This window comes from Quercus lobata, chromosome 6, assembly GCF_001633185.2.
Source record: "Quercus lobata isolate SW786 chromosome 6, ValleyOak3.0 Primary Assembly, whole genome shotgun sequence".
Classification (NCBI taxonomy): domain Eukaryota; kingdom Viridiplantae; phylum Streptophyta; class Magnoliopsida; order Fagales; family Fagaceae; genus Quercus; species Quercus lobata.
In genome coordinates, this window is record NC_044909.1 from 43,670,755 (window position 1) to 43,688,278 (window position 17,524).

At 31.9% G+C, this 17,524-nt stretch overlaps 1 protein-coding gene across 1 annotated transcript; it reads right to left on the reverse strand.

Moving 5' to 3' along the window:
• Positions 1 to 8,141: 8,141 nt before the first annotated feature.
• LOC115950993 (salicylic acid-binding protein 2-like) lies at positions 8,142 to 14,302 on the reverse strand. Its single transcript, XM_031068290.1, has 3 exons — positions 13,937 to 14,302; positions 8,849 to 8,980; positions 8,142 to 8,429 (listed from the first exon to the last, which is right to left on the reverse strand). The coding sequence occupies exons 1-3, from the start codon at positions 14,300 to 14,302 to the stop codon at positions 8,142 to 8,144; spliced, it is 786 nt and encodes a 261-aa protein (XP_030924150.1).
• Between the last annotated feature and the right edge of the window lie 3,222 nt (positions 14,303 to 17,524).

A 17,524-nucleotide genomic window follows, 5' to 3' on the forward strand; every position in this document is an offset into this window, starting at 1 on the left:
TACCTTTATGGATCTAATATTCATAGAGTAAAGCAAGGTTTGATTTTGAATTTTTTGAGTATCCAAAATTTCAAATTCTTCATCACTTATAGTTAACAGTGTTAAGGACAATGCAAGGCATGAACAATAGACCAAAAAAATTGGCGGCTGTAGAAGCTGTTTAAAAATTACACTTTTCTACGATTGGGATAACTCCATCACTATTTAATATAAAATGAGTTTCGAGGCTAAAAATATATATATACATATATAAATGTGTTTCAATCCTTTATCATTTATATAGAAATAGCAAGCAACAACAATCAACATTGTCAAGGGAAATCATGGCATGAATAATAGACCACAACATGAGCTGGTTCTATAAAAGGTAGCAGGCCTTTGTAGTGAAACCTATAACCTTTATGGGCCTAATATTCATAGTTAGTAATATGCAGAGCAAGAACAACCAATTCCCAAAGTTAATACTACACAATTATATATAAGTACACACCATAACTACCTAAAATAATAATAATAATAATAATAATAATAATAATAATAATAATAATAAACCAAGTTAAGTGTGATGCTTCTATTATGTATGGCTGTTGTAGGTGAGGTTAAGTAGTGTATTCAAATGCGAATTTTAGCAGTCATAGCACAACTATTAATAAATATTCCTATTTAATTATCTAATTATCATTGATTATAAATATAAACTTTAAGACATGAAACTATTCAAAGTAAGTAAAGATATGGATGAGACAAAGTAAAGCAAAGTTTGATTTTGAATTTTCTCAATATCCAAAACTTCAAATTCTCCATCACTTACTATTAACAGTATTACGGACAATGAAATATAAAAGATGATATATTCAACTTACTAATATACAATACTAATCCTTACACTAAAAGAGAGTTAAGAAAACATGAGGATTGACTGCTATAAAAAATAAGCAAGTGTGAAGGTTCTATTATGTATGGCTGCTGTAGGTGAGGTTAAGTAGTGTATTCAAATGCGAGTTTCAGCAGTTATAGTACAACTATTAATCAATCTTCCTATTTAATTATCATTGATTTTAAATTTTAAGACATGAAACTATTCAAAGTAAGTAAAAATATGGATGAGACAGAGTAAAGCAAAGTTTGATTTTGAATTTTCTCAATATCCAAAACTTCAAATTCCCCATCACTTACCATTAATAGTATTACGGACAATCCAAGGCATGAATAATAGACCAAAATATTTGATGGCTATAAAAGCTGTTTAAATTACATTTTACTATGGCTGGGATAACTCCATCACTATTTAATCTAAAACGTGTTTCGAATAAAAAAAAGAAAAGAAAATATATACATATATAAAATGTGTTTTAGTCCTTTATCATTTAAATAAAAATAGCAAGCAATAACAATGAACATTATCAAGGGAAATCGATCCATGGCATGAATAATAGATCACAACGTGGGCTGGTTTTATAAAAGGCAGTAGTCCTTTATGGTGAAACCTATAGCATGGTAGCTTTCAACTAAATCACAAAATAATTTAGGCCATTTACTCTACTCAAAAGACAATTAATCATGCAATAAAAAGCCTAAGCGAAGATTCAATAGACTTTTAGGCAAGTGACAACCAAAGAAATACTCCAACCAAGCTAATTACTATATCAGTACAATTATTCCAAATTATGAAATTGGTACCTGTAAGCTCAGTTGTAGGCAGATGCTTAACCGAGGCATTGGAATTTGTAGGCATATGTATCCCGAATTCTTGTACAGTAGTTGTAGTAGCAACATCACCATTAAGCCCAACAACCGAGTGAGAAAAAACATTTATAACTGAAGGGGTTGATCGCCGCAAATATTAAGCATTTGAACTACTTTCCCGAGTACGGTTAAGGTTCAATACCATTCGCCTATTAAGTCTTGCTCGCTTACAACTATCTGTATCATGGATCATTGCTATGTCTTTATGCTTTTTACTCCTATGGCTTCCACCTCCAAATTTCTTTGATGACACTATGTTTGTGGAATGCATCTTGGCCATCCTTTTCTTGTACATGATCATGCGCCTTCTTTGGCACGCAAGTCTTGCAGCCTCCATTTCCCCCAATAAATTCCTCTACTCAAAACTGTTAAGGGACCTCGTGGTTTTTGAAAGGGAATTTGAAATTAATTGTAATACTTCCTTTGTTTGGTTTTATTTGTGTTTTCTTTTTTTGGTTCAACAAACAAATCAATATTGTTTCTGTGGGTTAACAACTATAGAATTATAAATAGTTTTCAAAGATGGCTAAACTAAATAAACAACAAATCAATAAACAAACTATTGAAGAGAAACATGAAATTAACAACGAATGTGAAATGAGATGTAAGATTATAGTGGCATAACAACGAATATAGTATTTTGGGATTCAAAAATAAATTAATAAACGCACTATTTAAGAGGAACATAAAATTAAAAAAGTAAACATACCTCTCTGAAATGAATTGTGACAAATTATAGTGGCATAAGTTTTGAGGCATAAGGAGACGAAGATATATAAAAGAACAGATTTTACAACATGCAAAACAAACATTAATTGAAACTAACTCTTCGATTTCATAAATCAAGTGGCATTTACCTGGTGTTAACTGCATTGTATAATTGGTTGGAAGTGGCTACATTGAAGCCCAATATATTAAACGTTGAAATCTTTTAAGCTCCTGCATTTATGTCTTCAAATAATCACCGAGTTGGAGTGAAAACCGTTGTTTTTTTTTAGAAGTTGAAGAGTGTTTGTATAGATAATCACTGAGTTGGAATGGAAACCATTGTTTTCTTAGAAGTTGAAGAGTTTTTGTATAGAGAAACAGAGGTTCCCTGTGACTAAGATTCTTGGCTGGGTTTCATCTACAGGTGGGAAAGAAGAAGAGGGTTTGTGTGTAAAAATTTAGACTTTCATCAACTGAACTGTGGCGTGGGTCAGCCTTGGCATGGGTTAGCCTTTGAGCTACACGTTGGTGGGGTGTTCAGAGTTGGCGTGGGTTAGCCTTTGAGGTACACGTTGGTGGGAATTCATATTATAGCCTTTGAGCTACACATTGGTGGGTTGTTCATTATGAAGCATGAGTGCGTTTCGGGACTCGAGTGCAGGTGCAGGACTCGGCAATTTTTGAAAAAGTAAGGCGCGGGTGCGGCGGTACTCGGCAATTGAAAAATTATTAAAAATATTTTTATTTATATTTTATATATATTTTTACTATTAAAATATTCTTAAAAAACACATTAATATACCTTGATTCACAAAACAAAGAAAGAAGAAGGCAAGAAACACATCTGAGGTTAGAATTTCGGCTGCTCCGGCGAGTTTTAAGGCCAATTTCAGCCTGTTTCGGCCGTTTTCGGCCAATTTCGGCCGTATCGGTCGCCGGCCGATACGACCCGATATGGCCAATACGGCCCAATTATGGCCGAATCAGCCCGGTTCGGTGCGAATCCGAGGAAAAAAAAAAAAAAAAAAACTCAAACGCGGCACCGACCCGTGGTCAACCACGTCAAATGCCGCGTCGCGCGTTGGGCCGCGTCGCGCGTCGAGCCGCGTCGGACTCGGGTGCGGCACCCTCCCAGCCGCATCCGTGCTTTCTAGGTTGTTCAATGTGGGTTATCCTTTGAGCTACACGTTGGTGGGGGTTCAAAGTTGGGGTGGGTCAAAGGTTGTAGCCTTTTAGCTACATGTTGGTGGGAAATTCATATTTGGGTCAATATTTATGGGATTGGGCTTTTCATCTACTTTGACAACGTAGTTTTTTTTTTTTTTTTTTAAGATTACAATTGTTTGGTCATTGTTTCCATATATGTGACAGTAAAAATAAATTACTATAAATTATTGGGTTATAATTAAAAATTTTAATGTAAAAAAGGTTAAAAAAACTAAATGGAAGCTTAGAGTGTCACATGGCAGGACCTCATACATTTCCGCATGAGGTCTCTGCTTTTATATATATATTGATTATCTTTATTAAAATAAATAAATAAATAAATAAGATAAAAATAAATTTTTTATTCAAAATTTGATAGATAATTATCTTTATCAAAATAAATAAATTAAATAGAGATAATTATTTATCTTGGTTGATTATTATCTTTATCAAAATGTGATCTTTATCAAAATAAATAAATAGAGATAATTATCTCTAAGAAGAATTTGGACCAATCAAAAGTCTACTACATACTTTCAAGCATATCAATTCAAAATAGAGCTTATCCTCTAAAATCACTATAAATAGAGAACATCCTCTAAAATCACTATAAATAGAGGACATCCCCTCTCATTTTGACCACCAAGTTTCAAGAGGCTCAAGCTCTGGAGAAATTCCGTCTCAAGAAACTTTGAAGAACTTGAAGAACATTCGAAGGGCTTGAAGAACTTGAAGGACAATAAATCTCTAATAAGCTTGAAGCTAGAGATTTATCGTAAAGACCGATCAATCCATCTTCCAATTAAAGTCAAGAAGATTCTTGTTCAAGTCAAGTTTAAAGAAGATAGAATCAGAGGGCATTCTTTTGTAAAAGAATTGAAATAGAGATTGTACTCATTATTTATCAATACAAATTTATATTTGCAAACCTATATTTCTTTTCAATTGTTTGATTTTCTGCAATTGAGAAAAAATTTGTGTTTACAGACATCATCACGATTCGACCCCGATTCGACCTCAAAAACCTTGAACCTCTCCTTTTTACGGTTCAATGAACGGTCTAGATCTGAAAACCTTGATATATATGACACACCACTCTAAAACTCATTTTGCTCATTCTTTTTGTTTCTACAAACTCTTTGTCCTCAAGGTATGTGAATTTTAGAGTTATCAAGTTTGGTGAAAATTTAATCAAACTATGTGTTGTTTTGGTTTAATTTATTTTTTGGCTACTTAAAAATAAGATTTCTTTTTAAAATATTATTATTAAAGCAAAGTGGACATATTTAATAGAAAAATTATCACAAAATTTTTTAAGATCTCATTTTTATTAGTTTTCCATGCATAACATGGGTTAGCGACTAGTTATTATTATTATTATTATTATTATTATTATTATTATTATTTGTGTTTTGGTGTGCTAATAATAAATGCTAAAACATCCAATACTAGTGCTCTAACAAATGAATTAGTAAGAAAAATCTCACTGCTCTTAGAGTGTTTTTTGGAAGTGATGAAATCCACAGCTTATTAGAGTTGTTAGCTTATTTTTGCTACTATTCATAGGTCTCATTGCACTTTTTGGTACTATTCATTGGTCTCATTGTACTATTCAGTTAGTTTTAGCTTTTTTCTACCTACTTTTAGAAAAAAAATTTCAATTTCAACTAAGACCCCGTTTGTTTCCACTTTTTGAGCCCAAAAAGGGCATTTTGAAAAAAGCTAAACCAAAAAATGCGTTTGGTAAGCCCAAAACGCAACTTTTTTATAAAAGTTGCGTTTTGAACATTGAGAAAAAATGAAGGGGAAACGCGGAAGGGCTTATGGACCCCTGAGGGTCCATAAATGAAAATGCGCTATGCGCATTTTGTATTATTACCGTTGCAAACGCAAAAATACCGAAATACCCATCAGTTCTCTCACGCCCTCATCTCTCATCTGTGTCTTTTTTCTTCGTCTTCCTTTTCTTCTTCCTCTTCGCCTTCCTCTGCTTCTTCACCGGTCTACCCCCACAATCAACAAAACCCATTTCAACCTTTGATATTCCGAACACAGAATCAACAAAACCAAACCAAAAATAACTCAAAATCAACACAAAAACAACTTAAAATCAACTCAAATCCGGAAAACCCATCCCAAACCCAACTCAAAATCAACCCAAAATCCATAGAAAAAAAAAACCCAAAATCCCAAAATCCTTATGTTTCAATCATCTTCATCTTCATCTTCTTCATCATCATCATCATCATCATCATCATCATCATCTTCTTCTCTGGAGTGTGAAAAAAAAAAAGAATAAAGAAGGAAAGACAAAATAAGGAAATAAAGAAAAAGGACGAAAAAAGAGATGCAGAGATGTAGAGACTTCTTCATCATCATCATCATCTTCATCTTCTTCTTCATCATCATTAGCTTTCGAAGTGTCAAAAAAAAATAAAGAGATGCAGAGACCTTGAGCCGCCTTGAGAGATGAGAGAGGGGTTTGTAAGTGTGTGGAACATTCTGGATATATGATGGACCGTGTAGAGTGGAAGGGAAAAATAAGGAAATAAAGAAAAAAAAAAGTAGGGGCACGTGTGTGGAGGAAGTGGCAGGGAAAGAGAGGAAAAAAGGAAATAAAGAAAAAAAAATGAAGGTATATGTGTGGAGGAGAAAAAAAGAGGGAAAAAAGAAGAAGAAAATATGGATAAAAAAATAAAATAAAATAAGGGAAACATAAAATAAAGAATAAGAAATTAAAATTGAGAAATACTGTTACAATATTTTCACAATAAATCTTAAGTGGTATGTTATTATTAGTTAATATTGGTGAGAAAAAAATAATTTGTTTAGAAATTGAAAAAAAAATAATTATAATAGTACGTTCAAATTAAAATCAGTATAAATTATCACAATACTTTTACAATAAATCTTAAGTGGTAGGTTATTATTAGCTAATATTAGTGAGAAAAAAATAATTTCATAATATTGATTTAAGTATGAAATAAACTCTCTTATATACATTGTCCTTTTTGGTAATTTATCTTTCAAACTGCCACTTTTATAAGTGTTAGTCAAACACTCAGCTTTTTCAAAAAACACTTTTTAACAGTTTTTACCAAACACTCAGCTTTTTGAAAAAGCACTTTTTCATTATGCACTTTTTGAAAACTCCACTTTTTCATTATGCACTTTTTCAAAAAACTGAACCAAACTCACCCTAAATAAACTGTTCCTAAATGGACCAAATCAAACAAATATGCAGTTTAGATGTCAAATTGGTTTTGGGAGCTCACAAGTCACATCACATATGCAGTTATTGTTGAGGAGTGAGAACTCAAGAATTATGATCTGTAGTAGGGAAAAATATACCTTGCACTTGCATCGGGTATATGTTTCCTCTCTCTCACAACTAGTGGGTCCCACTGAGACCTACCAAATGTGAGAGAGAAGAAGCATATATCTGATGCAGAGTATAACTTCTCGTATAGTAGTACTAGGCCACTAGCTTTGTGGGTCGACTCTTGTTCTTAGAGTTGGTTGGACGAAGTTAACGCCAACTATGACATCCAGCTCTAAGCTATATAGTATATACCACTCAACACAAAGCCACATCATTTGACAATGGTGCTTGCCAGAGAATTGGTTGTTCGAACTTATCATAATCAAAATCACTCATCCTCTTACTATAATATTTTATAATATAAAAAAAACTGTTAAAAAAAGTTAATTAGTTTTTTATAAAACTTTCTTAAAATGGTTTATTAATGCTTACCCTTATAAAATTTGTATCTTGAATGATTCTCATTTCGTAGCTCTCATTGCTGTATTTAAACTTTGACACCATATCATATAAAGCACAAGATATATGTATGTTATGTTTGTAGACAATTCTATATTTATAATTGTGGATGGTTACACTACTATGCAAGGTGGTAGTTCAGCTTTTATTTTGATGATATTGTATAATTGTGTTAAGTTCAGATAAGTATGTTTGATTGGTTGGGGATTATGTGCATATGGAGGTGGCCACATGTTTAAACATGGCTAGGACTAAACAAAATAGATGGTTTTATCAATGTTCATTGTGGAAGGAATGCCACATTTTGCAACAAATATTATGAATGGTTATTGATTTATATGTGCAGGTTTTGAAATTGAGCATTTTTTTTACTTGCTTTTGTTGTATAGAACCACAAAAATAGTTTTATTTGGGCACATAATTACCAGTATTTTTGAGACACATACAACATTGCATTGTGCACACATACACATGATGCACGTAAATCACATTCAATACCTCGAAAGGAATAACAAGAGTTGATGATATGTTATTGCGCATTTGTAATAATTTTACTGACATTATGTTTTTTTTTTAGAAAAATATATTATGGATGATGCTTATTATACACAGTATAATGGATTTTACCCATACATTATATCAGATACATCGTGAAAAATATATTAGGAAGTCCAACACGAAAATGGCATAAATAAGAAATTTAAGAATATTTCTTCACAATCTCTTCGAGACATAAGCACAGCTCCTTCGGTTTAGAAAACATAACCATGTGATCGGAACCAGTTATCACCTTCACTTCATCTGTTGGATTTTTCTCAATCATCCACCTTTGTAAATCCTCCTTTATAGCTTTGTCTTGGTCACACACAATATAAACTTTACGAACAGACCCATATTTTTCCTTGGTTAGTTCTGGTTCTTTTAACAACAATGCATCATGACCATAAAGACGAGAAGGTCTCACCAATGACATAGCAAGCGCCAAATCCTAGTTCAATTCATCATTGATCATAACTAAATAAATCCAATATATATATATATATATATATATTAGCCTAAGATAGATGGACACTTCATTTGGGGTGTCATATCCTTGTTGTATCTGTGTCATACATATGTTATAACAATGTTCTATCTACTGTATCACGTATTCATGTTATAATTTTTCAAAAATTGCTCGTGTCATCGCATCGTACCTATGTTCGTGTTCAAGTCCTTGCATCCAAGATATTAGCTAATTTATTAAGAAATTGAAACTTGTACAAGCTGTTAAATTGATGGTTGCATGCCCGACTAACTTTTCTGATTTTTTTTTTTTTATTTATTATAATGTTTTCTTCCTAATCAACATGTGACAATGTTGAATAACTATGAGGTTAAAGGAAAGTCTCAACTCTAAATTCTTACCTCAGGTGGGGAGAGCTGGTATAAATTGGATGCCATCAAATTGGACCCAAATAGCATTGTGGTTGGTGGGTTGTTGGGCCCTTGATCGAATGTGAATTGTGAGTCCATGGGCAAATCCGACTTCCGAAAGATCTACATATAACCAAAGATATCATTATGCACATTTGGGAACTAGTATGGGAATGAGCAATGATCACTAACTCAATGAGAGATTTGAAGCCCCTTTGATTGTCCTAAACTTGAGAGAGGCAGATCTAAACAAGATCTAATTCACAGCAAAACATGTAATAATTTCATTTACCTTTTTAGTTAATCTTTTCATGGTACATTCCTATGATACTATCCCTCATAGGTGTATCCTCATTCCTCCATAAGGTCACATCACATATCCAAGCTCAACGGTTGGGTTATTAGTTTATAATAAAAAACGATTAAAGTTTATTCTCTATAGTTTCAAGCCCTTTAACATCCCAAGTATATATAACTGTTGTCGATAACCTCACTGAACCAATGGTCGACAATGACTTAAGTCCATTGTGAAGTGGAGCATGAAGCTAGTATATCTACAAGATAAAATGGAAAATTCACCCGTTATTACCTCTTACAATTCAATTATGCTATTACACCAAATTCAAATCCTACAAAATAACTAGCAAAACAAGTTGAGGATATATACAAACTCCAATAAACTTTAGTGATATTGCAAATAAGAGCACATTTGTTTTGACGCAAAATGTTTTGATTTTTGGTGTTTATTTTGAATGGAAAGTTACTAATGAACCAATCGGTCGATCTTACTACGAACTACTCGTATATCTGGAAAAAAAATGATCAATCAAGAAAGAGAGTCTTCCCAATCGCCAATCTCATTGCGAACTAGTCACAAATCTTTAAAAATAAATAAATAAATAAAAAGATGATTGACGAGAGGGAGAATCTTCCTAACCACAGATCTCACCACACCATGCAAAGCTTTGACACCATCAAAACGATGTTGTCAAGGCAAGCACCAAATCTCCTTAGGTCTCTATATGTTGAGTCATGGGGTGGCTGGGGGCGGTGGCCATGATGAAGAGTGTGGTGGGGAGGGAGGAGGTCTCCAATTTAAAAGCTTTGGGGTGTAAATTGTTTTACACCATTCTTAGTCATGCCAAATATTATGTTGAACTATGTTGAACTAGTGTAGCCTTAAAATTATCGTATATTTTTTTATGGGTGGTGTAAGGAATGATCCAACATTTGAAACTTTGTTGCATATATGCAATATTTGTGATCACGTTTATATATATCACAATGAATTTACATACGCAAGTTATTAACATTAAAAAAAAAAAAAAAAAAAGAGAGCATTATGCAAGCCAAAATATACATTATTGACAAGTGCATTTTTTTTTTTCTTTTTTCTTTTTTTCCAAAAATGTGCATTATAATAATTCATAATTGAGCATTAAAAAAAAAAAAAAAAAAAAACTTGTGTTCTTAATGGCACTCATTGATAAGAGATCTGGAGCTCCAGATAGTTCAACTAGTAAAGTCTTTAATGGTTGAATAAGAGATATGAGGTTTAATCCCTGTCTATACCAAAAAATTATTAATGTATTGGGCTGATGATAAAGAGTTATCATCAGGAGTTGAAGCTATAGGTTGAAACTCTCTCTCTCTCTCTCTCAAAAAAAAAAAAAAAAAAAGACTCTTCTTTAATAAGAGAAAAAAAAATCACAACTTTTTTAATGTTGAGGTGGCATATTGTGAGTGTGCAATAAAAGAGATTTTCATTTTATCCTAAGTTTAGATAGAAGGAGCGGAAGAGATGAACGGAAGAGATGGTTTTGTAACTTGGTTGGAGGAAAGTCCACCAATAATTGAATCTCTAGTACTCCAAGATGCTATGTACTTATCCTTTACTTAATAAAAGTTTCAGTCTTCCTATCAAAAAAAAAAAAATATATATATATATATATATATACTTCAAATTAATATATTAAGACTTCTAATCCTTTATAAATAATAATAATAATAATAATAATAATAATAATAATAATAATAATACATTCTTCTCTCTCTCAAGTATATATATATACATATAAGTTCAGAAAAAATTCAATTAGATTTTAATTGGATTCTCAATTTTGCACCACGCATTCCATTTAATTTTTAATTTTGTGCCAAGTAAATTATTGAATGTAAAAATCGAAGAGTCCAAATCCAATTAGATTCTAAATTGGATTTCAATTAGAGTTCAATTTTTCGTCATGTGTCCATTTATTTTATTTTTTAAAATTTTTGTGACAAGTAAATTATTAGGTAAAAAAAAACAAAGAGTCTAAATCTAATTAAATTCTAAATATTATATATATAATGAGAAACCATTATATATTTTAGAAATGTATAGTTTAAAAAAAGTATAAGCTAATACTATGTATAATTTGAATCTCTTCTTAAAAAAAAATATAATTGTGATTGTTTTTAATTGTACTGTGCATATTCACGAGGTTACACACTAGTATATATTTAAAGTCAAAATTGAGAGAAAATTTAATTAGATTCTAAATTAGATTCCAATTGTTGTCTAATTTTGCACCACATGTCCTATCATTTTTTTTTTTAATTGTTCTAGGTGATTTAATGTTGTGTAAAAGACGAAGAGTCTAATTTAAATAAGCCATAAAAAAACTCAATAAACAAAAAAAAAAAAAAGAGTAAACTCATGTGTATATCCAAAAAATTTATGTATATATCTGTGACTTAAAAAATTGTGTAACTTTTACACTGGGTACAATTTGAACTCGTATATCATATATGAGATGGGCTCAAATTACACCTGATGTAACTTTGTAAGAGTTATAACTTTTATAAGTCATTGATTTGTAATAAATCTAACGGTAGAAACACTCTAGTGGCCATGTCATCAACCTTCTACAAATAAGTGATCTAATAACATTAATTATCTCCAACTATGTCCATAAATGTTTTGTACCCTTATAGAAAACTTATTATGGTTGAACATTGAAGTTTATCTTTACTCTAATTTTTCACACCACAATATCCTCATTTTCCTATAATTCATTCTGCACAAAAGAATCGTATATCACCCATCTCACCTGATCTCCATAGCAATTGGCAAACACCAAAAAATAGTCGAAAACATATATGCTGGTATAGCACTCTTCCAAAATCCCAAGCTCTCTCCTAGATTTGTATCTTTGAATTGCTTGGCGAGCTCCATGTAGAATCTAAATTCTTAAAAAACTAAGGACAGTAGCAGGATTTTTTTTTTTAACAATTAAATTGTTTGGTGAATCCCAAATCCTAAGCTCTCTCCTGGGTTGGTTTTTTTTTTTTTTTTTTTTTTTTTTTTTTTTTTTTTTTTTTTTTTTTATATAGAATCAGTGGCGGGATTTTATAGTGGGGAGATATATGTTTATGTTGGCAAAAAGGGTCAAAATCAATTATACGAAAATGTGGTGAGAATTATAGTAAAGAAAGGAAAGTTTATGAATTTTTTATAAGGGGACAAAACATTTAATAAGTTGGTTGGTGGGAGTTGATAACATGACCACTACTTTTTATCTATCATTAAATTTAATACTCTCTTTGTCCCACTTTATTTGTCCTGTTTGAAAAGTCAAACTTTTTAAGGGAATATCATTTATTGTTTTGTTTACCTTTTAAAAATGTATAAGTTTCCAAAACTAACCTTAATTAAATTTATCAAAAAATTAAATTAGTAAATTAATAGGGGTATAATAGGAATATTAGTAAATTAATGATTTTTATTTTTAGAGACAGGACAATATTTTAGGACATCCCAAAATGGAATAAAGGACAAACAAAGTGGGACAGAGGGAGTAGGAATCAATGGTTTAAAAAAATGTAACTTTTAAAAAGTTATTCTCTGTGTAATTTAAACGCATCTTATCATATATATATATATATATATATATATATATATATTAATTATTCTTCTAAAAAAAATATTAATTATTTTTAATTGTATTGTGTATATTCACGAGTGTACGTCCTTTTTGTAATCAATTCAAGTGATGTTAATCCATCAATTCTTGGGATGTCAAAGCACAAAATCAAGTACTTGTCTAAATTTGGAAAAAAAAAATGTCGTGACATTGATGAATGAGACGATAAAGGAACGATTGTTCGATTCTCAAAAAAAAGAAAAAAAAAAGGGACGATTGTTCAATGGAAGAGATAAGAGCGAGTCACGTGTGAGGCTGAGGCCTGCATAAAATCTCAAAGCCAATGTCTGTCCAAGTGTCCATTGCATTTTCTTAGGTAACTGAGTTGTTTTAAGATCATAAATTATTTCATAATTTTTTGGTATAATTTTGATGTAACAAATTATAAGTGATTAATTATTACTTATATATGAATTAATTTTTTTTTTTTCACCAATCACATACCATTATGTCACATTTGTGATAAGAAATTATAAAAAAAAATTGTGTTACTGGACTTTTCAGGCAACTCTTATGAAAAGTGATAGTCGAAGGGTCATAATGGCCTTTCAACTAATAATAAAGCACTAAAAGTTTTAATGAAAAAATTAACGGCCTAAGTGCTTCGGTTTAGAAAATATTTTTAAAAATGTTTTATTAAAAAAAAAAAAAAAAAAAAAACTGACTTTAACTTTCTATATTAATCATGAGAGTAGAATCAAAACTTTCCTAGAAACTCAACTTAATCCCTCACCTTGCAACACCAGAGCAGTGGCTTTGCTCTGGTACTAGAGACTCATGCGGTGATAAGAACCGGTCATTTTTTTTCCATGTAATCTCGACCTTAACTTATCATGGGCTTTATTTATAAAATCTATGCCTTACAAATTTTAATGTGATTTTTATAAAATGATCTGATTATGTACAAACATGTCCTATTATTTTTTGGGGTGAAGGTTTCAAATGTAGAGAAAAGATTTGATTAGTTAAGTTAAGAAGAAACGAAAGGCTGTACAGAATTTTTCGAGTCCATTATTTTCATGGCATTGCCATACCCATCTATTATCCAAGATTGTCAAGCTAGATTGTCTTACAATATCTAATAGCAGTAACTTAGATAGAGAGTAGTACGTACCTCATCATATACTGCATAGAAATTGAGGTCAGGACCAAACATATGGGCTGTAGCATATACTGCAACAGAAACTTTCTCAGGGAACTTTTCAATGGCAACAGAGATACAGGCTCCACCAAAGCTGTGGCCCACAAGGATAACTCTTTCATCTGCTGGAAGAGATGCCATGAATTCCATCAAAGGTTCAAGGTAATCTGATAGTGATCTGAGCTCATGTGCTTGCTTTGGGTGAATCCCGCTCGCAGCTAAGTCCAAGGCTGTTACTTTATGACCAGCCGATTTCAGTAGGGTTGCCACTTTGTACCAACTCCATGCTCCATGACAGGCTCCATGAACCAGTACAAAATGCCTCTCCTTCTTCTCCATCTCCTCCACCGTGTGTTGTCAGTTGTGTTTGACTATTGACAATTGCTTAATCTTTTATAATTTTAGAAGAAAAACCAGAAGCCTCAATAATTGGACACGCTAGCTTGGTGACCCTAAAGCACCACTCACCAATAGGGATGGGGCAAAGACTTGGAATTAGGGGAGATAGAAGTATAAACCCAAAAAACAATTATAAATACATAAAATTATTGAAAAGAGAACTTGACTTTTTTTATAAAAAAAATTCTTCTAAATCATTTGAACTTTTTCTTTTGAAAAAATCAAATATTATAGTTGATTTTTTCATAATCTCTACAAATAAAATATAATTTCAACTTATCATCTCATTAAATATTTAATAATCTACAAATCATTACAAACAAACACTCAACTAACAATGAATTTCAAAGTCGAAAATAATCTCAAATTTTAATTTTTAATTTTTTAAAGATACTAACAGACAAACACTAAAAGACAAGCATAGTACAAACAAAATTTAACACAAAGTAACAAATACACAGAATAGGACATGGTTGATGTGTTAGTCACTACTACAGTATTTTTTATAATAAAATATTACTTTGACTTTATTAAAGAGAGAAAGAGAGAAAGATGGAGCATTAGATGTTATTTGCCCCCTCTCTTTTTCTCTCTTCTATTTTCGTTTAGTGTAAATTGTGGAGAGAGTTCTTGGGGAAAATGAATATTTGCCTATAATTTACAAACTATGTAATAAAATGTCTTTATTTTAAAACTATTTAGCAAAATGTCCCTATTTTTTTAACTCAATTTTAACTAAAAACAAGTTACAAGTGGAATTTGACATTAGCAATGTCAAGTTCTATGCAAAAATTTTCATTTAAATTTTTTTGAAAATTTAAGTGGAACTCGATACTCGATATTAGCAATATCGAGTTCCACTTAAAAATATACATAGAACTCAATTTTGAGGATATCGAGTTTTATATAGAACTTGATTTTGTTAAAATCGAGTTTAAAAAATAGAGAATATTTTCTAAATAGTTTCAAAACAGAGACATTTTGCTGCATAGTTTGTAAATGAAGGGCAAATGCCCATTTTTCCTAAGAATTCTCTCATCTTTGCCTCTCTTTTATTTTCTTCACAACTCAGATAATCAAATCAAGCTAATCAACCAACAAAAGTTTAGTATTTTTTGGCACTAGAGATTCAGATATGAGAGATAAGATATTCCAATCCCAAAAAGAGGATAGATTAGATATAATACCAAATTTGAGAGCTGTGGACTAGTGGTGGCGTGGTGCTAGTATATTTATTGCTACTGCTGTGTTGTGCTGTGCAGCCTGTGCTGACGTTGCCCAATTACCTAGGCCCAGCTAGGGGTGGCAAAATTTGATATGACTCACGAACCCGACACGACTAACCCATTTATAAACAGGTTGAGGGTTGAGGCTAAATGGGTTCGGGTCATATTTTGGTCGGCACGGCTGACTCGTTTAATAAATGGGTCGTGTTCGTGTTCAACATGTGAACCTGTCTAACCCATTTGACCCGTTTAGCTTATAAAGGTATTAACTTTTGTTATTATTGCTTAATTTTTGTTGTAATTATATGTTTATTACTATAATTATGGTAGTAATTGTATTTTAATTTTAGATATATGAGAATTGATAATAGGTTATTCAAGTTAGGTATGACCTATTAATTAAATGGATTATTAAATGGGTCATTTTTATTGACCTTTACATGACTTGTTAATTAAACGAGTTAAACGTATCGTGTCGGGTCAACCTGTTTAATAAACAGTTTGGGTTAGGGTTAGGGTTAAGGATTCTTGACATGTTTACTAAATAGGTCAGGTTCAGGTCAACCTATATAGTCAAATACTCATGACTCGACACAACACTACCCGACTCGCGAACACAAATTGCCTCCCCTAGGCCCAACGCCTCCCACTCCTTGCCTCCTAGTCCCTGGTCACACTTAGTTTAGGTTTCCATTTTTTTTTTTTTTTTTTTTTAGTGTCTTGTGTGTTGGGTGCCTTATTCTTTTAAACCCTCTCTCTCTCTCTCTCTATTTTTTGGTGTATGTCTGCTTGGGTATTGTTTAGACTTAAACTAATTTTTGAGCTGGTTATTAATAATATTGTTGAGGGGGCAAAGTGCGATTTTATTGAAGCAAATTGCTAAAATTAATACAAAATTTAGTCCATAATACTTATAAAGTATTATAATGTGATGATTCACCAATCAATATTGTTATCAAAATCTATCATCACATTCATTACATTGTACAAACTTTCCATGGAGGTTTTAAACATCTCCATGGAGGTGATGTCATTAAGGAGCAAATTGTCAAAAAAGTAAAAATGGGATGTTAAATCTTTGGAAGCCAATCTATATCAAAATCAATGAATAAAAGCAAAATATTGACTCTTTATATTCTTTGTCGGCACATTAAGTAGTAAATATAATATTGTGTAGATAGGGTAGAAAGAACACATTCAATTTTGTTATTTCCCCTAGAATATTCTTTGAGAAAATATTTTAAGTTTAAGTTTAATGATGTTGGCGTTATATTTCTCTCCTATTTTTTAGGAGCTTCTCTCTCTTGTATCTCACGAGACTTCTCTCCCTAGGGTTTCCCAGGGGCTGTGTTTTTTCTTTTCTTTTCTTTTTTTCTTTTTTTTTTCCTTTTGTCCATGGAATCAGTAGTTATGGCAGACGATGTAACACAAACTCTAGAGAAGATGAAATTAACCGTGGAGGAAGAAGAGACAATTACTATATCAGATGAGGGTCGAAAAGAAGATCTAGAGAGCTGTGAGTTGAGTCTTATTGGTAAGTTTTTGACTTGCTGATCCTTTAACAAAAGAGCAGTGTTGATGACACTCAAAAAAGCATGGGGATTAGAAGATGGAGTGCAAGTAGTTGAAGTAGGGACAAACTTATTTCAGTTTAAGTTTAGATCTGAGTTTGAGTTGAACAGAGTCTACATTGGAGGTATATGCAGTTTTGATAACCAAGCGTTACTGTTAACTAGATGGAAGTCAGGGATGACGGCGACAAGTGTTAAGTTTGATTCAGTACCTTTATGGGTACAAATCTGGGGGGCGCCCTTTGAGATGAGAACAGCTCGAGTTGCGGAGGAGGTAGGGAACCGGTTGGGTAGGGTTTTAAAGGTTGAGAAATGGCATAACATTGACGGCCAGAATTTATTTATGAGGGTGAGGGTGGCTATTC

Excerpts from the sequence above, each read along its gene's own strand:
- LOC115950993 (XM_031068290.1), bottom strand. The coding sequence starts at position 14,302 with ATGGAGAAGAAGGAGAGGCATTTTGTACTGGTTCATGGAGCCTGTCAT. Across the intron at positions 8,981-13,936 it reads TCTATGCAGTATATGATGAG|ATCTTTCGGAAGTCGGATTT; the intron begins GTACGTACTACT and ends GGTTATATGTAG. Across the intron at positions 8,430-8,848 it reads ACCAGCTCTCCCCACCTGAG|GATTTGGCGCTTGCTATGTC; the intron begins GTAAGAATTTAG and ends GAATTGAACTAG.